The sequence below is a fragment of the Phaenicophaeus curvirostris genome, chromosome 6, assembly GCF_032191515.1.
Source record: "Phaenicophaeus curvirostris isolate KB17595 chromosome 6, BPBGC_Pcur_1.0, whole genome shotgun sequence".
Lineage (NCBI taxonomy): Eukaryota > Metazoa > Chordata > Aves > Cuculiformes > Cuculidae > Phaenicophaeus > Phaenicophaeus curvirostris.
The window spans coordinates 17,057,040-17,079,708 of NC_091397.1; the positions used below are offsets into that span (position 1 = coordinate 17,057,040).

At 41.6% G+C, this 22,669-nt stretch overlaps 1 protein-coding gene across 1 annotated transcript in view; it reads right to left on the reverse strand.

Annotated features, from left to right (window-relative positions):
- Positions 1-12,800: 12,800 nt before the first annotated feature.
- Positions 12,801-22,669, reverse strand: part of WAC (WW domain containing adaptor with coiled-coil) — a 59,541-nt gene continuing 49,672 nt past the window's right edge. Inside the window, 4 exon segments of the mRNA XM_069859437.1 lie at positions 12,801-14,224; positions 14,227-14,272; positions 16,597-16,724; positions 19,916-20,102. Of these exon segments, the coding sequence (XP_069715538.1) occupies positions 14,030-14,224; positions 14,227-14,272; positions 16,597-16,724; positions 19,916-20,102 (556 nt within the window). The 3' untranslated portion in view covers positions 12,801-14,029.

Consider the following 22,669-nt stretch of genomic DNA (forward strand, 5'->3'; position numbering starts at 1 on the left):
GCACAACCCGAAGCCACAGAAGACCCTCACAACCCTGTCATCTGCTACGGCTATATTTGACCCACAAAGGAACAGGTAACAGACAGGATCTCCACCCAGGTCACACACAGGAAAATGTTTTCCTAATGCTAGACATGGGTTTTGTGGTACAGAGGAGATATTTTGGCAGAGAGAACAGCCTGTGTCCAAACAGATTTGGGAAGTCAAACATACATGAGCCAAGTCTTGGTTCTTACATTAAAATCAATCAATTAGACTTCTTAATCATCTCATTGCAACATTCTGGTTGTGCTGCCAAGCTGGGCTAGTGAACAGATTTTGCATTCCCTCCAGTATATACTGTGACTAGCAAAACAGGCTACAGCATCCCACCTCTTGTAGGAGCTGCCAGGGCCTCTTCCTTCGTGAAGCCAGATAGATGTGAAATTAGGCCAGAGAGCAGAGCAAGGACAACGGGCAGTCACAACATTCCCATCCTCTTGTCCAAATTTTCTGCCTTCCAAATTGCTAAAGCCTGAAATAAAATGAACTTATGCAGCTCTGTAAGAAGTGAGGGGTAGAGGAGAGCTAGTGTCACAGAGCAAAAATAGCAGTAAATGAGAAGAAGTATGCAAGAAAATAAAGTTGCCTATCAAGGTCCAAGGGGACAGTCCCACTTGATACCCAGGATGGATATTAATCAAAAATACTTTCAAAAGCACAGATTAACCTTTCTTCGGGAAACAAAGAACCCCTGCATAACTATTCTCCTCCATGATTCAAAGCATCTCATGATGATGTCGTCCTGGGACCTTCTCAGTCCGCAGTCCCCCTTTCTCACCAGCTTCACCTTGTGCAAGCTCTATCAGCAAGTTCCCGCAGGAGCCGGGGCTTCACCCCAGCAGAGGCTGAGCACTGCACATACAGCCATCGAGACTTCAAATTCTTCTTCCGCTCTGGCACAGGCCTTTTTCTGCTGTTTAAGGCAGTATTGTGTGAATTATCACTGCAATCATCAATCTAAAAAAATAACTAAATTGGACAGCAAAATGAAGCCTATAGAATTAAAAGGAAGCAGAGGTTTTCTTTCCAAGGTTGTTCTACTCAGAATTCATATTCAAAAAGCATTTGGAAGAAAGTAGCTTTGGAGCATGATCCTGCGAGGTCTCAAACAGCATCACCTCTCCTTAAAGCTGAGCAATAAGCCATAGTATTAGTACATGGCACTGTGACCAAAAAGCATCCTTCTGTCCCTAGATACTTTCAACCCCATGGTATATCCTGTCACAATCAGAAACCACTAGCTTCATATCACTGTTTTTTTGGCATGGCACCTCAGTGATGAAAGAGGCTGCAGCTGTGCCCAAGTGTTTGGCTCAGCTCAGCACAGCGGGAGGTGATGGAAGCAGGGGGGTTAACATGTCAGAGTAACCACAGCCCTTCAACTTCCCCTGGCAGCCAAACACAGAACATGCCAAGTGCTGTGTTCCAATAAAACGCGACTCACACAATCTGTAAGTGTAATAAAATAGCTGTTAACAATTCTGTAACTCTCTCTTCAAGCTTGTAAAAGCCTGAAGGTCAGCCTGAAGTCAAGCTGCATTTCTCTGGGAGGGCAGCTGGTCCCGGGTGACTGGTTCCTATCCTTTTACCTCATCCTCTGGGGTTTCTGAAGGGAGAGCACTGTGCCTGGAGGGTTTTTCTGACTTATTCCCACTACAGGAGACCAAACAGGCCAGAAGGGTGCAGAGGAGAGGGGAGCGGATACCAAAGGACCTTAGCATTACAAGGTTGGTCGGATGTATCTTCCATCAGTGGTGACATTAAGCGAACATCTTCCAGTTTAGTGGTTTGAGAGAAATGAGCAGATGGTTTCCCTTCTCCGGGATTGATGGTGGAGAGTCTCAAGACCTTGGAGTGAAAAGAGAAGCAAGTTCAAACCCCGTCCCTCCATGAAGAAGCAAGTCTTAAAATCACACGGTGACCTCCAGGCTCACTGGGGTTTAGGGCTGGGTACGCAAACCCAGGCACAATGATCCCGCAGTGTCTATGTCAAAATGTAAGGCCACCAGCCACTGAAACAGAGTGGCTTGGCCACATGTGAAAGTGGGAAAGCAGGATGAATGCAGAGAGAGGGGGAACAGGGGGAGGGGAGGCGTAAAAATAATCCATCACCATTCTCTTGTCACAAGACACTCCATTTCTAGTTTGGCAAACCAAGTGAATTTCTTTGTCATCTCCAGGGTCAAAAGCCTCCTCGTTAAATCATGGAGATTTGGAGGGACAGAATGTGTCAGCACTTAGAGTAAAGAACAACCAACAAGAAAACAATGTTTTCCCCAGTAATTTCCCAGTTGTGTTCCTAAGTGTATCGAATTATTGAAAGAAGGATCCAGACGGAGCAGACAGAGGTCTGAGCAATGCTGCCAAGGCAGCCCTGGTGAAATCAGCAGTCGTTGCAAAAATGGTGTAATCCACTCCAGCCAATTAATAGTAGCAAGCATAAAGCCTACATGGTTGGATCCTTTTATTGTTTTAGCAAATGCTATGTTTTTATATTTCTATTATGTTTTACATTAAAACTGTTTATTTCAGCTAAGAAAGGAGGGAATCAAAGGTGGGGGTGGCGGGAAGGGAAGGTCACTAACCTGCAAAATCAATTCAAACATAGGCTTTAAGATCAAGATCAAGCATCTTTTCCAGGATGACGTAGGAGTACCCAAAGCCCTGCTCCTTTGACAGTAGCTGAGGCCAGGGGCTCGAGGGGCAGATTTGGATGAGCTCTGTGAGGAGGAAAGGTGAGGCTGAACACTAGTGGTAGGTAGAGCATTGCCCTCGCCTCCAAGTGCTACAAGAGAGGAAATTCTAAGGTGTAGACATACCCGCAACTCTCATAGATTCAAAATACTGACATTTTATTTTCTTATATTATTCTTTTTAAGAAGCACCCTTTAGAAATCCCATTCCCAAAACACCTTTTGCAGAAAGGGTACCACAGCAGCTCAGGTATGAAGAAAGAAGCACAAATAGCACAAAGACATCTTGTAACACATTCAGTTTTTCACCCAGTCTTACGTCTTCATTAGCTTTAATCAGGGAAAAGTTTAGGTTCCCTGGGGGTTTGGTTACAAGAAACCATCTATATCACTGGAAGAAGATGGAGCTTTTCCAGAGGAAGCTGGAGGATTTCAAACATTTGGCCTCAAAACAAGCCTCTGCCTGGTCTCTTATGGGAAATACCACAGAAATACGATTAAGGTGTGGGTGGTGAAGAGAAGGGGAAACCGCACTTTAGCCCAGAAAACAACTCCCTGTGCCCCAAGCAAGAGCTGGCATTCCTTTATCTTCATACACTACTGGTGCAGGGGACACCCGCCCCTGAAAGGATGATGTTTTCAACTTTGAAAGAGCATAGCTCCTTCTGCCGCTACTGCTTTGGAGAAAAACGCTAAAGGAGACAAAACCTGGCCCTAGTTAACTCCATCTGTGTGGAACTCTGGTCCTGCATGTTGCATCTCGCTGTGCTACAGCCTAACGCGCTGTTGGAACAGAGGTGGAAGGGGCAGTGAGGACTGCTGGGCGCAGAGGAGGGCAGTGCAGGGGGCAGGTGGGGCGAGAGGAACAGGACTCAGGGAGACAGCGGCTCCTGTCCCTGATCAAACTCTGACACCCGGCAGCACCCGCCACACTGGGGCACTCAGCGCTCTCCCCGCTGGCTTCCACCTAAACAGAGAACGCTTCTGGTGCTGCCCAAGATGTTTCAGGTACAGAGTACTGAGTGCTGGTTTCTGACTGTGAGAGCTGACAGCGTAAGGGCTGACAGTCACTAACAGGAGAAGGAACTTTCCTTAAAGACATCCACTAAGTACTCAAGGAGAGATTTAACCTGAGGGGGAATAAGGGAATTGTCCTTAGACAACAAGAGAACCTTGGGATTTATGAGACGCTGACCTAAAGAGACAGAGGGCATAAGGGAAACAAAATTAGGCAGAGGAAGATGAAGCTATGACAGTCAGAAGTTCAGCATGAAGATTGTAAGACCACAGTGGAAGATAAAATCCTAGAAGATAGAATCCTGGATAAAATGGAAGAAGAGAAATTGCATGACTGAAATATCACAGCAAGACACTTTCGGCACAGGCTATTACGTGTTCTGAAGAGGGGACACAATGTGTGGCCAGAGATGAAGATCCATTATGACAGGGCACAGTAAGGGTCTTGAGAGATGCAAAAGTGGGGGTGGGAAGAAAACCAGCGCTCAAATATTAAAAAGGAAGAGTAACATTTCAAATAAAATTAATGGCCCAGATGATTCGAAACAGACAAAATTAGTGGATCGGTTTCTCAGTTCAGGGAAGTCTCTTTGAAGCCCCTGCAGCCTACTTCTGCATTGATTAAAATGCATTCGTTATCTCTGAGTTTTAGATTGATGTTGAAAAGCAGATTCAGTTAAAACTACTTCCCATAATTCACAAATGTCCCATCGCTCATCCCAGGAAATTCCACAAAATGGAAAAGATGATCTTTATTCAAATTGAATCCAACTTCACTGAAAACTTCAAGAGTGCACAGAATACAGGTGTGTAACAAAATGAATAGGAAAATCTTATTTTATTTTTAACTTTCCCCTCCCCTCTGGAAAGTTATGGATTCTCACAGCTTTTTCTGAATTTAAGGGTTTTAGGATACACTATTTATTAAGACATTTCTCATATATGTATGCTTGGCTTGATACACACATAAAAGACCAAGGTATTAGGAAAGTACATCACAACCACATTAGATTCCAAGTTAGAGAATCTCTCTCTTGAATAACTCTGTGTAAGTGAATTAATCCTTCCTGCTGTAAAGGGAAAGCCTCGTAAACTCTGCTATTAAGGGGTACAAAATAGAAGGTTATATTAATATTTCTACTTGTCAGCCAGGTACCATTGCTGAAAAAATGTGTTAAGTGAAATTTCCCTTGTGAAAATTCTTGTAATAATTGAAATCCCACCAGAGTTGAACAAAGCAGCACAAGAGTAGAATGTCATTAAAAATATGAGGGTTTTTTAAACAACGGTTTTAAAAGTTAATAGCAGGTTTCTTGTAGGTGGTCCTCGTCTAAAGCTATGTATAACTACACAAACTTGAAGTAGGTTTCAGCCTCCCTACATCTTGCTGTTTTCATACAAGATCCTCCAAAATGTAGTGCCCAAGGCTGAGCACACTGGATGTGAGCAGAAGTTCCTGTAATGATATGAATCGCTTACCAAAAAATAGTAGCAGTAATTTGTGCCAATGCATGATAATGGAGACCTGTTTTCAGACTACAAAATGCTGAATAATCAATCTACAGCGTGCCTGAAACAAAGTCTCTTCTTAAATACTATCCAGAGATGATGTGTATCACCCCATCCTCCACTGCACAAGATGATAAGCTTTTGTGAAACTCAGATTGCTGTTAGATTAAAAAATCAGACAGAAATCTACACCTAACATAAAAACTCTACTTAGTCTTATATTGGTCAAGGATGTTCAGTACTGAAACTGGACACCAGAGAATTAAAGAAGTTCAAATATACTAACAATTAAGAGAGAAAGCCATGCATGTTAGCTAGGAGAAAACAACAGAAATTTAGGGGCTTCTACCAAAGATTATTCTAAGTGGGGTATCAGAGCCCCCAAACTGGTAACATTGATTTTTAGACAAGAGGAACCCAGTTTCCGTAGGAGCAGGGGTCTGTCCTAGCACTAACAACACGAGAACAGAATTGGCTGAAATAACAGTGCTCAGTGCAGTTCAGTGAGTACTGACACCTGCTGTGCTTTTCTGAATCATCTTTTCAGTGGCTCTCTTGTTCTCACCCTCCAGGGTTGGATCCCTCACGGGTGCCAGAGAGATTCCTGCACCTTGGAGCTTCTTCAGCTACTACTGCACTAAAAACTCCAGTTAGAATACAGAAGCGCCAGCTGAAGCAGAGGCTTTTTACCAGGCCATGCAGCAGTCTGTCTCTGCCAACCCCCGGGCAGTGCTGGACCAGGTCGGATATCGTGTTCCCCCCTGAGCAGGACCAAACACAGCTTCGGTCACCACAGAAGTGCGGCAGATCGCTGAGAGAGAGAAAGCACATGCAGAGAAGGAGCCTGCATCTCTCCACGTACTGGCACAAGGCAGAGGTCTGCCAGGCACTGAAGCTGGCCTGCAAACCGTGGGAGATCCCCAGCTTGGCACACTGCTTGGGACCCGCAGCGAGGACACGTGTTTGCTCACAAGGCTCCCACAGAGCAGCCCGCAAACTCCTTGTGGTACAACTAAGGAGTTCAGGAAACACTCCAAACTTATCAGATGGCAGATGAGGACAGCCAAGTTGGTTTTTCCTCATTCTTGTAAAACGTTTTGTATCTAAAGAAACCATCCAGAGTGAGAATAGTGGCTCAGTGTTAGTTTAACACGGAGCAATAGTTGAAGAGGAACAGCATCTCCTTGGAGACACTCCTCCATTTGTACTCCAAACCTATTAAACACACACTGTTTGCTTTGGGATGGGGGCTTTGTTTTAAATATATTATTGAGAGCTTGGTTGATCATTAAATCTTTACTCATGCTTGGCTGAAAGCTCACATAGTGGTTAATATGGCAGTATGGTTATTAGGTTAGGATGTTGTTCAGCTGCATAGCAGGTAAATTTTCATAGAGGTGAAGTTTTCAGATGAAAGCATACAGACCTCCAAACCTCAGAGAAACATGCCTGACCTGGAGCAATGTCAATGCTCCGAGCCCTTCTCTCTGCACTCATACCTCAGAGTTTTAAGAGCAGGTAAGTCTTTACCACTGGAGCTTACAGCTACCCAAAGGGTTACTCTGACCTGCCCTTCAATGCCAGAAGGTGCCAGCCCTGTCCTCGCTGTGAGCCTCTTCAGAATCACAGAATAAATCACAGAATCACAGAATAACCAGATTGGAAGAGACCCACCGGATCATCGAGTCCAACCGTTCCCATCAAACACTAAACCATGCCCCTCAGCACCTCATCCACCCGTGCCTTAAACACCTCCAGGGAAGGTGACTCAACCACCTCCCTGGGCAGCCTGTTCCAGTGCCCAATGACCCTTTCTGTAAAGAATTTTTTCCTAACGTCTAGCCTAAACCTCCCCTGTCGGAGCTTGAGGCCATTCCCTCTTGTCCTGTCCCCTGTCACTTGGAAGAAGAGGCCAGCACCCTCCTCTCTACAACGTCCTTTCAGGTAGTTGTAGAGAGCAATGAGGTCACCCCTCAGCCTCCTCTTCTCCAGGCTAAACAACGCCAGCTCTCTCAGCCGCTCCTCATAAGGCCTGTTCTCCAGCCCCTTCAGCCTACGAAGTCAGCAGACACACTGACCAGGCAAGGTTTCTGCTGGGGCTTTGCTCCCTCATCTGCTTCAGGGCTGCCAAAAAGAGTCAGGGGGAGCACATCACCAGCAGCAGGGAAGCAATAAGGAAGAGTCTATTCTTTTTGCAGGGAGCTGGATGTCAGATAAGCACTCCCACTGTGTGAAGCCTCACCCTCACTGAGCAATTGTTTCAGTAAAACATCTGTGAAGCAAACGGGAGTCGTTAAAGATCTTGTCTTATCACTGTGTTACATGCACGTATGTTTGCACGTGCCCCTGCCCCATTTTTCTAGTTGTTCGGATGAAGAGATGCCAGGGGACACAAAACCAATATATACAACAAATTAATTATTTCTTTAAGTGAAGCTCGGATACCACCTTAGGTCAAAGTGAACAATAGTACCTAGAGGTTCAGTTACCCATGCTTCTGTTGACAATATTATTGCAAGCAGAAAGGCAGATTTATTTAGCAAGTAGAGACAGGGACATACTGCCAGTGGTTTAATAGCTCTCCTGCCTAGAGAAAGATAGAAGACTTACTGTGGAATTGAATCCTCAACAAGAAGAAAAAGTTCAGAGAAGCCTTTCAAAATGTGGAAGAGAAAAAAAGCCTTTACTTTGAGGATGCAGAGCCGCAGCTAAAGGAACCTGGATGGAGCTGATGGCCATCAGAGCCCCTTGGCACTAGCAAGTGGTCCAGACTTGCTGACAACACATTCCCCTTCTGCAGCACCATCTGCCACTGGCTTCAGTCACCCTGCCAAATATTTTTTTTTCCAGTACACAAGCTCTCTACTGCTAATGATGCATCTACAGAAGAACTGGAACCCAAATCAAACTCCAACAGCATCCCAGTTACACTGAATAAAGATCCAATCACAGATTTTGGGACAGAGAAGCATGTAAGATCTTGGCAACAAATCTGCCTGGCCAGGCAGAAGGAAGCTGAGAGCTTTCTTGAGAACTCTAAAAGGCAACATGCTAACAGACCTCTATGTGCCAACTTTAGAAATTTGGGAGGTAGATCACTACAGCAGTAGCAACACAGGAATCCAAGAAAATTAGAATAGAGCTTCTGTCTACAGCTATGAAGGACTGACTCTTTCCAAACACTTGCTGTAGGACAGCAAAGAGGTAGAAGACAGAGGAACTTAACACGATACCTGGAGAGAGTGATGTGCAGCTGGAATCCAAAACTGCATCACAGCTGAAAACAATTTCTTTGCAAAAGAAGTCAACATATATTTATGGATCTGAGTTGCAAGTGAAAGCTTTTCCTTGACTTCTCTGCAGAAGAAAACAGCTACCAAAGAAGTTAGATTAGGCAAAGAAACTCATTCCTGCTACATTCACAGAATCACAGAATAACCAGGTTGGAAGAGACCCACCGGATCACCAAGTCCAACCGTTCCTACCAAACGGTGATCCGGTGGTTCCTACCAAACTCGGTGATCCGGTGGGTCTCTTCCAACCTGGTTATTCTGTGATTCTGTGATTCTGTGAAACACTAAACCATATCCCTCAGCACCTCATACACCCGTGCCTTAAACGCCTCCAGGGAAGGTGACTCAACCACCTCCCTGGGCAGCCTGTTCCAGTGCCCAATGACCCTTTCTGTAAAGAATTTTTTCCTAACGTCTAGCCTAAACCTCCCCTGGCGGAGCTTGAGGCCATTCCCTCTTGTCCTGTCCCCCGTCACTTGGGAGAAGAGGCCAGCACCCTCCTCTCTACAACGTCCTTTCAGGTAGTTGTAGAGAGCAATGAGGTCACCCCTCAGCCTCCTCTTCTCCAGGCTAAACAACCCCAGCTCTCTCAGCCGCTCCTCATAAGGCCTGTTCTCCAGCCCTTTCACCAGCTTTGTTGCTCTTCTCTGGACTCGCTCCAGAGCCTCAACATCCTTCTTGTGGTGAGGGGCCCAGAACTGAACACAGTATTCGAGGAGCGGTCTCACCACTGCCGAGTACAGAGGGAGGATAACCTCCCGGGACCTGCTGGTCACACCGTTTCTGATACAAGCCAAGATGCCATTGGCCTCCTTGGCCACCTGGGCACACTGCTGGCTCATATTCAGTCGGCTGTCAACCAACACCCCCAGGTCCCTCTCCTCCAGGCAGCTTTCTAGACAGACTTCTCCTAGCCTGTAGCACTGCATAGGGTTGTTGTGCCCCAAGTGCAGGACCTGGCATTTGGCCTTGTTAAACCTCATGCCATTGGACTCTGCCCAGCGGTTCAGCCTGTTCAGATCCCTTTGCAGAGCCTCCCGACCCTCCAGCAGATCGACACTTCCACCCAGCTTAGTGTCGTCCGCAAACTTGCTCAGGGTGCACTCGATGCCTTCATCCAGATCATTGATGAAGACATTGAACAGGGCTGGACCCAGCACTGAGCCCTGGGGAACCCCACTTGTCACTGGCCTCCAGCTGGATTTCACACCATTTACCACCACTCTCTGGGCCTGGCCAGCCAACCAGTTTTCCACCCAGGAGAGTGTGCGCCTGTCCAGCCCAGAGGCTGACAGTTTCTCAAGCAGAACGCTGTGAGAAACTGTGTCAAAGGCTTTGCTGAACTCCAGGAAGACCACATCCACAGCCTTTCCCTCATCCAGTAGCCGGGTCACTTTGTCATAGAAGGCAATCAGGTTAGTCTGGCAAGACCTGCCTTTTGTGAACCCAATTCAAAGCTCCAAATCTTATGAAATAAGATAGAACAAATAAGACAACCAAAACATAACACAGAAGAAACCCCCATGTCACAAATCAGTAATTACGAGTAGATGTGCAGTGCTAATGTCAATGAGATGGGCACTCCGGCGCAGAATATTCCTCTGCAGGAAACTTTCCAAAATCAAGGCAGCATTTTAAGACATTCAGAATTGCGTCATTATCATCTTGCATCTATAAATGAGATTGTGCTCTGGTGAGGATGGAATATTATTCTAGGAACAGTAATGGGGATGAAGCATTACAAAAACAAAACTCCAGCTCCTAAGAATGGACTTGGAATTTAACTATATATACATAGAGGCAAAGATTACTCTAGGGCTAGAGTGACAGCCCCTTACGCTCAGCTGACTCTCGAGTATCCCCCTCAAGGCACTGTGACAGACACTTAACACACATCGCTTCTTCCTCACAGCAGAATGTGCAATATTGGTGATTGCAGCCAAATGCACAGCAATAGAGAACTCTGCCTTGGTAAATCCTCAGGATGTCCTCACAGGCTACATGACACTGGAAAGACAGACATATGAATGAAAGCAATAAAGTTGCTCCAAAAAGGAATGGAAATGTTTTTAATTCTCTCTGACCTTAATTATATATCCTTTCTGTATGTGTTTTTAACTGCAACAGTAAAGACAGCACTAGTGTCCACCAAAAGATAAGATGCTCCCACCAAAGGAGAGACAAGTCTGAAATAAAACAAGTCTGAAAAGGAGACACTTTGTTTCTGCAAGAGATCAGTCTAAAACTGGGAAAGTTGACGAAAGTCAAGTAGTTGACCACAGCCTCTCAGGATCAAGGCCAGTGAAAAAAAATACATAGAACTTCAAAGATATGAAAACCTTAAAAACCTTAACCAAAAGAAAGACAGTCCAAACTGTTTAATCATCAAATATTAGGAGTCCCTGGGACCAGTTAAGTGGTTTTATAATTATATTGGGCATCTCCTCCTGCTGGAGCTCTTAAGCATGCCACCACAGGTTAAAAAATACTATGCCAATTGGCAGTACTGCTTATAGAATCATAGAATGCTTTGTGTTGGAAGGGACCTTAAAGACCATCTCTTGACCACCCGTATCAAGTCATCAATATAGAACACACAGCCCACAACTCGAGTAAACACTTAACACCTGTCTAGGAAGAAAACAAGATTTGCCCCAGGAGAAGTTTGCTTGATGTGATTTGCAGATATACAACAATCCAATAAAGCCCCTTTCGTTAATCAATGTCTACTACATGTGAAAGGATAGCATCAGTTTTGGAATGGACAATAAATAAGTTGACAATCTAGTAACAGGTCTTGTTGCACCTACCCACTTCTTTGCTGTCTAGCTTCAGATAGAAATTTGACAGGAAGGAGAAAAATTTGGGGGTTTTTGCCCCCCTCAAGCAATGTATGAAGAGCTGGTTTCCCCGTGCCACTGAAGAGAATCTTCACACCATGCAGTAAGGCCAAACTGGCATTTGTATGTTTGCAAAGCCACTTTGAACGACATCAACCCAGACCCAGCCCTTTGGTTAGTGTCTACTTTAAAATAGTGCCTAATGCTAATTCAAGTTCAACAAGCTGCAACTCCTCAGTTAACAGCAGCTCCAGGCTTTGGAAAGGTGTCAACAATGGGGGACAAAAGCCATTGCATGGTGAGCAAATATAGAAGGCAACAAGCCCTCAGTACACTATTTGATCCTGACAAAAAAGCAGCCTTTATTGCATTAGTTAGGGAGGACATGGCTTGAAGAGCTTGTCTCGGTGTGATGGTTGTATACATATGCATGTATTTTTAAGAGGTTCAAAGTAGCACATTAATCCTTGTTACTCCCAAGTTATCTGTGACCATTCATACATTATGAAGTTCCCATGTGATAGAACAGAGTAGTTCTCATTAAGCTGAAGACTCTTCTCTAAAACAATAAATAATAAAAGATTAACAGGCAGTAGGTAAGCATACAAGAAAATTCCTTCAAACCAGAGTTTAACTCATTGATACAGGATATTAGAGGGCACCAATGAAACAAAAGCAAACAAATTAAGCTTGTGGAAAATAGGCCCAGCATATCTATGAAGACAGAAGCAACCTTTGTCCAACCATGTAACTAAACAGCAAAATTCTAAAGCTAAGGACAAGAATCACCTGAATGTCCATCCATTTCACACCCTGTTTCCCTACACTTGGGTAACCTTAAGACAATGAGCCTTACAAGACATAAGACATCAGACAAAACAAGTCTCTGGAAGCCTTGTGTCATTTGGCCTTCGGTCTCTAAAAATGCAGAAACAATGTATGTTGAAATTATTTCATTCAAGATTATTCTGTTCCCAGTTTCTGAGCAAACCCAAACATTTGCATGGTATGAAACACAACAGCACATACTGGGTTAAAAAGTGAGGAACAAGTTAATCTATCCTGATTTCTCATTTGTGGTTAAGTTCCCAGCTTGCTCCATTTGCGATGTCTTGTTAGGTCAGAGCATTCAGCTTCCACTGATAGAAAACAGATTTTAAAAATCAGACTGAGCCTACTCAACAAGAGACAAGGCAAAATAAAAACCAAGTAATATTTCTGGTGCTGAAAGACAGTGTTTAGTAGGAACAAAACATGTAGCATCACATGTCAACACCTTTATCATCACTTTTTTTTTTAAATCCATCACCTACAGTCTTTCTTAACAGACTACTGTAACCTCTGCAGATATTAAACTAGTTCTGCCATCACTATTTTGGTTGTTTTTAAGCAAAGAAAAAGCCACATTTATTTTGTAGTAGCAATAGTTTCTTTTTTATTTTTAATATACTTTAGGAAACAATATACAAAGCTGAGCTTTGCCACCATTTTCAAATGGTGGGTTGCTCCAATTACACAAATTCAGCGTTTTGTGATGGTTAAGAACAGCAGTCAGCACCAGACTTAAACAGTTAGCTACAACACAAACATCCTTCGAAATGAAATGTCATAATATCAAGACAGGTAAACCAGGAGTTAACATATGACAATTGTTGGGGAGGTGACTAAATCATTCTTGTTGAATTTTATATTTCATTAAATATTTTATACACATTTTCCTGTTTACAAGTTTTAAACAAAACCTCCCTTGAGGAATTATTTAAGTACAAAAATGTTCAACAAGAACAGTTCTAATAAAGAGTCCCCAAATAGACCAAATTTTAATATGTGTTGACCAAAGGAAATGAAAACCAGTGTTTCTTTGTTTTAACATGTTTATTACAACAGATACAATTCACATCTGACTAGCTTTTTTTTTTTCTCTTTCCCCTCCCACAACCATGTTAACATGTTCATTGGGCTATTTCCTTATATTTGAGCAAGTAATGTACTTTCAGCACACATGCCCAGCAGTACTAGAAGTCCATTCTTACAGGGTGCAAATGGAAATACGTTTCAATAATTTATACAAACAAGTGGGTTATGCTCAATCACTGCAATTTTAAGCTACTGTACACAGGAATGAAAAGATTATAGAAAAAGTGCCATAGCAACAGTGCCTTAAGAAAAGAGAAAATTAGAAGCATTAAAAAACTGATAAAATCGGATTTAGGATTTCACAGGGAAATGGAACACAGAAAATGAAAAACATTTCTCTGTAAAACAGAAATGGAGAAGCACTGCTCTCGATTCGGTGCAAGTGTGGAAACAGCTGTTTCATGACATTTTGTACATTACCCAAATTGTTGCAGCCTTAGACACAGATCGCCTGGCGCTTGCATTGAATTTTAGGAAATGCGAGATTTCTGAATGATAAATTAACTAAAAAAAAAAAAAAAATAACCCCAGAAAAAAAAAGCTAATTTTGCAGACAGGTTTACATGTAAAAGGCTAGGTATTTAGCCACTTCAGCATTGATTAGTTTTGGATGTCTAAGCTCTGATACACATGGCTTCCCATGGCTTCACTCTACAAAACATATTTACAACGTGAAGAATACATCTACAAGAAATCTACATTTCAAGGGTTTTACAAATCATTCTTGTATCTTTCCCCTGAATTTGTCTCCCTCCTGTCCCCTTCCCCATGTCAACTTTTTTCCGCCCAGCTCAACGGTCCAAAGTCTACTCAAATGCAGCTCAAAAGTGTTAAGACTGGGCATCAGTTTAATAGTTCCTGTACTCAAAACCATGTGCAATTGTTTACTTCTCACACCATGAAGGAATTCTGATTCTTTAGCTTTTCAAGTTCTTTAATTTGTTGCCTCAAAAATAGTATCCTGCAAGAGAAAAGAAATAAATTAGTACAAACATTCCCATTATACGGAGATATTAACTATCTACACAGGTATCTCTACAATGTCTTTCAATCACCTACAAATACCATATGCAGATGCACAGAGATCTGCCATATATGATACCTTAGTTCAGAAAGTTAAGTTGCTATATTTTGTCATGACCAATATGCAGTTATGCTCCAGCCTGCTCTTCACTCCAACTTAACTTCCAGAAAAAGTGGGACACTGGAAGAGTACCCTAAGTAACTGAATATTCTGAAGATCAGTATTGTGTTTTGTGTCATGCTGTTTTCCAGACTGTCCAACAAACAAAAGCACTCAAACTTTTTTAAACAAGCAAGTTTTCTTCTAGGCACAACACCTTTGTTCTAGTATTTGGCTCTGTAACTAGTGGTAGTTGTTAGTTATGGTGAACACCAATCTCAAAATATTTGATCATTAAAAGGCATCTAATGAAAAAAAGTTGTAACTAGACCTGGCTTAGAGATAAGTGATATTTCTAGCAATTCCCTTATACATTTTCCCATCTTCTACTGAACTGACATAAACAATTATTGTGATTAATGAACACATGGTTTATGTAACTGTTTCCCAGAATTTTTAATGAATATTTTGAAACAACTTTTTGTAACGCTGAAGTAATGCGAGTACATGAATGAATTAAGAAAATATTCAGAGAAAGTTGACGTTTCATACAAATATTCAATAGAGTCCAAACAACAATTTTAAGCAATACAGAAAAAGCATCCACTCCAGCAGACTTGTGCGGAACACTTTTCAAGTATGAGCCCAGCTAAGTAAAAATGAATTTTCTACTGAAAAGCAGGCGAAAAACAATTAAGACAGACACACTGAAAAAGGCATCAGACTTAAAAAAGTCTAGTCATATAAAATACATCAGTCAATGAAAAAGGTCTTTTCACGTGCTGTCAGTTATGGTTAGAACAATATACTTGCTTTGCCTACAAATAAAGTTCCCTCTTAGAACAACTTTTAATAGTTCTCTTCAGTGCAAAAGGATAGAAATTATACCACCATTCAAATGTACTGGCTTTGATAATCCCATCCTGTGCGAAAGCCTCCCCCACCAACTTGTTACTTATGCCATGTATTCCACATCTTTGGGATTGCAGCAAAAATAAAAGACACATGTTATCATCGATTCAGTCATAATTATCATTACCCATTGATAGCTTAAGGATACACAGTATATAAGAAACAAAGTGCTTTTTGGTGAGCCAAACAATGACATGTTATTTCACATTGAATGTGTACCCAGAAACACAAATGAAACCTTAGGAAACGAAACCTGTAAGAAGCCAAGAAGTTCATTACAGAAATTACAATTTCCATGGTATATTTCACGACGTTATGACATAAAACTACATAAAGAATGCATATTTTCCATTCTTTATTAGGAAAGATTTACAAATATATTACAGGCTGCTTCTGATTAAAGGCTTGTTTTACTAACTGCCAAAAAGCAAGAGTTTCTAGGATAAAGTTTGGTATTTAAACAGCATGCAATGCTAATAGAGCAGCTTAAACAGTAAATAAGAATCATTATTGAAACTGTAGTGTGACTTAATAGATGGGACAACTTCATTCAAAAAGGAAACTGAATATGAAGACAGATTCAGGATCATGATTACTGGTGCAAAGTCTCAGCATCTATTTTAAGATCAAGCTTTTCAATCTTGCACAACAGTCTTCAACAGTGTGGTTGTGTGTTGCTCCAGTGATGCAGAAGATGCCCACTGTTACTGACTTAAGAAGCAGAAGTCCACTTTCCCATAATCAACATCTCCATAAAGAACTCCAAGTTCTTCTCAGATTTCTCCTAACTAACAAGCATTAACTTTTCCTTAGACTGTGATACCAACAACTGTTTAAACTTCCTCTGGTGTTAGACATAACCCATGTCTCATACAAATGTTAGTGTTTAAGGCCAGTATAAACTACGCAGGTGCGCACCTGCACGTATGGACAAATATTTTAAGTATGCTGAACTAGTGTGAGTTAATCAGTTTTTCCTAAGGCACTAATGTATCTGGAAAGATACTTCTTTTCTATCTCTGTGAAAATACATACAAAAGTTGTGCATCTGGTTCTATTCACTGGAGACCAACAATTCCCTGTGTGGGAAACAGAATGTACACAGGGAAGACAGCTTGCAAACCTGACAAGTATTAGCATACCTACAAAGTTACCAGTAAATAAAGCTCATGCAAAACAATGCTAGAACAGGAATTTGATACCACCTTGAAAATTAGTATCTTGAAAATAAACACAGTGCACACACTTACCTTTGCTCACGCAAAGTTGCTTGAATTTCACATACTCGAACTAAAGACCTTAAATTCTTTAATTCAGTACAAATTTCTGACATATGGACACTTCCCATGTTATGGGCTTCCTCACGTAATCTTGATGCCTGCAATGGTTACACATAAAGGTTAGGATTCGGAATCATGCATTGGAAACAAAAGGTTGAAGCCAGAGGATTGCTGGATGAGTGTGTCTTGAGACAGCAAAGCATTCTTATTTCAAAACAGAACATTAAATCAGAAGTACATTAAATTCTCTACAAGAGCCCATTTAAAATCAGAAATGAGCAACACTGGCTGCCAAGAGACAGTCTAACCCTGGTTCATGCTAAGGCAGGGATGGTTTAGATTTCCCCAATTCTAATAAAAGTTTACCAAACCACCTTGAAAGACAGTAAATGACAAGGCTCCAAGTTTCCAAAGTAATTTGCTCGTGTAGTTAAAAATTTTGTCCACTATTTCATTGGCAGACTTAAATTTCCCATCTAAATAAAGCCTTAGTGACAAAAATAACTGAACACCATCTTATTTTAAGCTACCTTATGCAAGGAAAAAAAACCCTTTGCAACCCTTTTCAGGTGTTCTCTTCCAGACAAACTCCATCATTTTAATATTGCCACTGAGTCCAGTTGTGACAAATAGAACTGTAAATTTAGAAGCATGACCTATCCCAAATCTGTGCATTTCTTAATGAATTGCCAGTGAACCACATATGACTCCAGAGAACTACTCAACAGTACCAAGAAGAGTAGTATAACTACTCCGAGGTTCTTTGTATCACATTGCAGTAAGGAAAGAGGATTTCTTGCAAGTGGCACACAGGAAAAAAAAAATGCTTCTAATAGATCCTTCCCTGCAGTACTACTGCCTAGCAATGTTATTCTCTGCAGTACTGGGTCTGACTAGGTTGGAGTTAATTTTTGTAATAGCAGCCCACATGGAGCTATGTCTCCAATCTGTGACCAAAACAATGTTGATAACACACCGATGTTTTAGCTACGGCCAAGCAGTGCTCACACACTGTCAAGGGTTTCTCCCTTTCTCTCTCTGAGCCCCCAGCAAATAAGTTGTGGGTGGACAAAAGGCAGGGAGGAGTGCAGATGGGACAGCTGATCCAAACTGACCCCAGGGATATCCATACCACATAATGTCATGTCAGCAATAAAACCAGAGGGCAGTTTTCCAGGGGTTGCCATTGCCCAGGGACCAGCAGGCATTGGTCAGCTGATGGCAAGGTCAGCTGGTGGCAAGTGACTACTTTTGCATCACTTAACCCCACCTCCACTCCTGTTTTATTTATTAAGCTACCTTTATCTCAACCTACAAGTTTTCTCACTCTTGCTCGTTCAATTCTCTCCCCTATTGTACTGGGGGAGAGAAAGCGAGCAGCTGTGTGGTGCTTAGCTGCCTATCAGGGTTAATGCACAACATCTGCTCAAATACTTGTATTCTTAATTTTTCCTTCCCCAGAATAATGGTATCTAGCACAGGTCTCCATCAACTTCTTGCATACACCAAAACTTCACAAAATTTCTAAAAGGCCGATGTTGACTACTTTCATGTGATCGTAAACACATGAAAAACCTTGGTAAGAAAATACATCTTTTTTTTTTGCTTCAATATTGTTCAATACTCAAAGTACCTCTACAAATACCAAGCTGAGACCACCTACAATTACATTTCTCACTTTCCTTAAAGATAAGGCAGTTATGGTGACTATTTTCCAATTAAACAAACTACTGGATTGTTTTCCACTTTTCTACATTAGCTAATGCTTACAAGTTCTGCATAACTGCCACTGGTTCAAGTGTTTTAGTTACTAACTACTGCACAGTACGTTTCTTCAAGTCTGATTGCTTTAAACATATACCTGTCCTGGCTCTTCTAATTTATTTACTAATTTATCAGTTTACTCTGCCACATGCTCTTGTGCCCTAATTTCAGTTTAAACTATGCATCTGGTTAGAAATCTGAAGAAACCAAGGCACAGCATGTTTTAGCCTCTCCACTTTCATCTAGCTTACCTCTTCATTATGTATTGCACCTATACTTGCATTAACTTTCTTTTTTATCAAATATCTGACTTAAGCCCTGCAACTGTTATTACTCAAAACTGGTCTACGGACAACACTGTCACATGAAATCACTTGAAACAGCAGACAGAACAACACAGCACGTAACATCAGGCACAGAGGTTAAAGTATTCAACGCAGTACACGATCACCTAGCTGGTTTCACTTCAATTTCTTTATTACCGATGGGGGGGGGGGAAGACTTATGAACTGCAATCTATATATTCTGCATCAAGATGTATGTCATCTCAGAACACAGCAAAAATAACACTATCAAAGCTACGGGCCAAGGCCATAGAGAGAAGTGGCTGTGTTGTACCATTTCCTTAAACACACATTTCCCAATGATGGCAGAGTAATTTGACTCAATACGGATTGGTCATGTTGTAAAATTAATTTTAAACACTTAAGAAACAAAACTAGAACCCCAGAGTCCAAATGTAGTATCAGTCCTGACTGCATTCCGAAGAGTCATCCTGCAAGTTACTACCAAAAGCCTTCAGTGCAGGCTTGAGCCAGCATGCAAACTACTCTTCAAAAGACCAAAGCAAACCAGGCTAGGCAAGATTAATATCCCATACAGACTGTGTCAGTCAGAGTTGCTTGCAAAAGGACTTGAACCAGACTCAGCCAATACGGTTCCTTTGAGTAATACATTCCAAGCAGATGACATGCACCCAGTTTCTCTGTATTACCACAACATGACAGGTTTCCTGCAGTTATAAAATATGGATGGCAATTCCACTGGATTTCCCAATTATGTTAAGTAGTCCAAATTCAGTCTGAACCCTCTACATCATCTTAAAATCAGGATACAACAAACAAGGCAGAGTTCATTTTTCACTGTGTAGAGCTAACAACTCAGTGACACAAACTGTGGAGCAGTCTCAAATACTTTAGCTATGACACCTAATTCCTAACATTTTCCACATAACAAAAATACCATTAGTATAAAAAAATTGTTGAAATTTGCGTTCTTTGTAAATTTCAACAGAACTTGGGCAGTATGAGAATAGTTACAAGGATAGTCATTCACCTGAGAGAATTTCAAAAGCACGGGTACTTTAAGTGAGACTGAAAACAACTACTAAATGTCAATCATAAAATCTGCAGGTTTGACCTAATGACTCTCCCTTCTCCCCTTTTCTGGCTAGGGCCAAGCACTGTTCAGGTTTTAGGCTACACATTTTGCACTCTCACAGGAAACAAAGCACAAGTGTACTCACCTGCTTTTCTGCATGATCCGCAGGCCAGCCTTGAACATGCTTTATAAGGTTTTCGTTGAAGTGTGCTGCTAGCGTAGGTGTTAATGAACAAGTGGGTCGTACAGATGTATTCTGCGGTGCAGGTGTTGAATTTGATGCACTCGTACTAGAGGTATGATTTGGACCTGGTGATGGGCTTCTTTGACTACTACCAGAAAAGAATTGAAAAAGAAAGTAAGCGTTTACAGATATACATAAAACTATAGAGAAATTAACACTTAAAACTCACTGCTTCCAGCTACCAAAATACATAAAGCATTTAAACCACGAGTAAATACTTCCGATAGACCAAACCTGTACCACTTTTCCACAAGCCTCCAATTTGTATGGGACCCGAGTGGTATAATGTAATAGGGTTTTTTTTTTTTATTTGTCTGGGGGCTTTCATGTGGGTTTTTTTGAACTTTGATAACTGTTTAAGAGATGTAAGCTGTGCCTACACTTCAGTGTTAGATAGAGAACATATATATGTATATTGTTCCTTCAAATAGCTACAAATCTAAGGTTTTCAGTAACAATGTATCCGACAGAGTCAAGTAGATTTATTCAACAGAGTATCAGCAAGTATGACAATAATCATTAAGTTCAAAGCCTGATATCCTGATCTAAAACCACAGCCATGTGGGTTTTGAGGCATACAAGCATTTACTAATGCCAAAACAAACACCCAGGTGACTCTGTGGTATTGTACATCATCACTTAAAGCACCCAAGAGACCATAAGTGTCACAGATGCAGTATGTTTGTAGCTACGAACTTGACTGCTTTACTGGAATGTATTCATACTGCTGTTTTTCCAGTTGGTGTGTTAACCGGTTGCTGGAGAACAGATGCGGAGAGACATATTTGCCAAATTGTGTACTAAAAATGAATCACAAGCGTGTGCCTTGGACAAAGCCCTTAACTGTCCTCTTTCAGACCTCTGTATGCAAGCAAACACAATATTTTCATTATCTGAACACTGTACCAACACACAGCTTTTCCAATTCTCCTTTGCAACTATAATCATCCGTCAAAAACTTCTCTAATTTTTACTAAAAACCTCCCATGTTAAACTTGGCATAGCAGTCTTGCCATTCAGTGTTAAAGATTATGGTACCTACAAAGCATTCCAACCACTGATTTAAGCAATGCTGTCTCGTGTTTTTTGGTGGTGGTTTTGTTGGTTTTTTTTTTTTTTTAAACTGCATTCCTCTAGTAATTCCTCTCTCGCTCCACTACAAGATATTTTTCCTCTCTACTTCGTGATGCTCCTCATGTATGGGAGAAGCCTTCCTAAGAGTTTCTTCTTAAGAATCTCATCTCTTTTTAAAAGCCTATTCCTGCTGCAATGACTTAAAAAGGTGGGTGCTACTTTGGTAAACTGATATGAGTGGCTTAATCCACAAGGATCCTTGTACTCCTAATTTGTCCTTACATTTGGATGCTAAGCCCTCTAGGTAGTGAAGGAGGTTTTTCTTTCTCAATTTTATTACTTCTCTCACAAAAGCTATAAACATACGAACCAAACACCTAGCATTTAAGTCCAAAAATCTACAGACGTTTCCCCAAAATACATAAAAATCACACATACTTAAATTAGTGTCGATATGTCCAGAAACCCCAATATCAAGGCTGCCATGAACACTACGCTCTCATATGATATGGATGCAACCACATCTGGCACAACCACCAGAGCTGCAGCTACACAGTTCTGCCATGCGTACAAGTTCATCGCTGTTCTTCAGTTTCTGTGATTCTGTGATCAGCGTATCATTATCCACTGCAACTTTACCCGCACCACACCATTATCAATCAAAGGATCAGACTCTGGGGAGCTGTCTTCTCAAGCACTGCTATGCCAGTGATGTGACCTAGGAAACCCGAATTTGTGCTGGGAGGGGTATATAACCCATGGTGGGGAAGCTTAGAAGCTCACATTTCAGCACATACCCTTTTTTACACTCCCATGTCTTGCAAAAACAAGGCTTCAACACTCTTGCTTCCCTTTCCAGCATTCCTCCAATCACTCCCATCTCTCCTCCACACTCACAGAGGGGCTCTGTTCTTCTATTTCACTAAAAGCAGCTAGCAGCGCTAGTTATCCATGCAAACAGACAAGGACAGGTCAGGATGAAAACAATCTGCTCCATCCTCTCCACCCTTGTAAGGGAACACAAAGAAAGCAGTAATCTTGAGCAGGACAAAAGACCACTGCTAGCGCCATTAACAGTGATGGAACCTTACAGTTACAATGTTCTTTGTACTGCATATACAGAAAAATAGTTGTACTAATTATTTAACTACCTAGCCATTACTGATAAGATTATGTTTAAAATACCTACCCCACTGGCAGCAGCTTTTCAACACAGGCCATAATTTCAGCCTATTTCTTAAAACCTTACTACTCACATGCAAGTGATATAAAGTATAGTGAAGAAACAACAAAACTGAGAGGAATCTTAACACACTACCTAACCCACCTCCTTGAGGAATGACAACATTCTAGCATAATGCAGCTATCTTTACAATCCAATTCCCAGCCATTTACCCTCAACACCCTCACTTCCAAACAGCCAAAAAAAATCAGGTACAGCACACTGCTCTGCAGCAAAGGCTTGAACTCAACCCAAAACTTAGGATTTTTTTTAAAAAATCATGCAGAAAGATTTCGGCAGGCAGCTTTCTTATAGTCATGTACATCAATTTCCCTTGATTTCAGGCAGCAGAAGTTGTA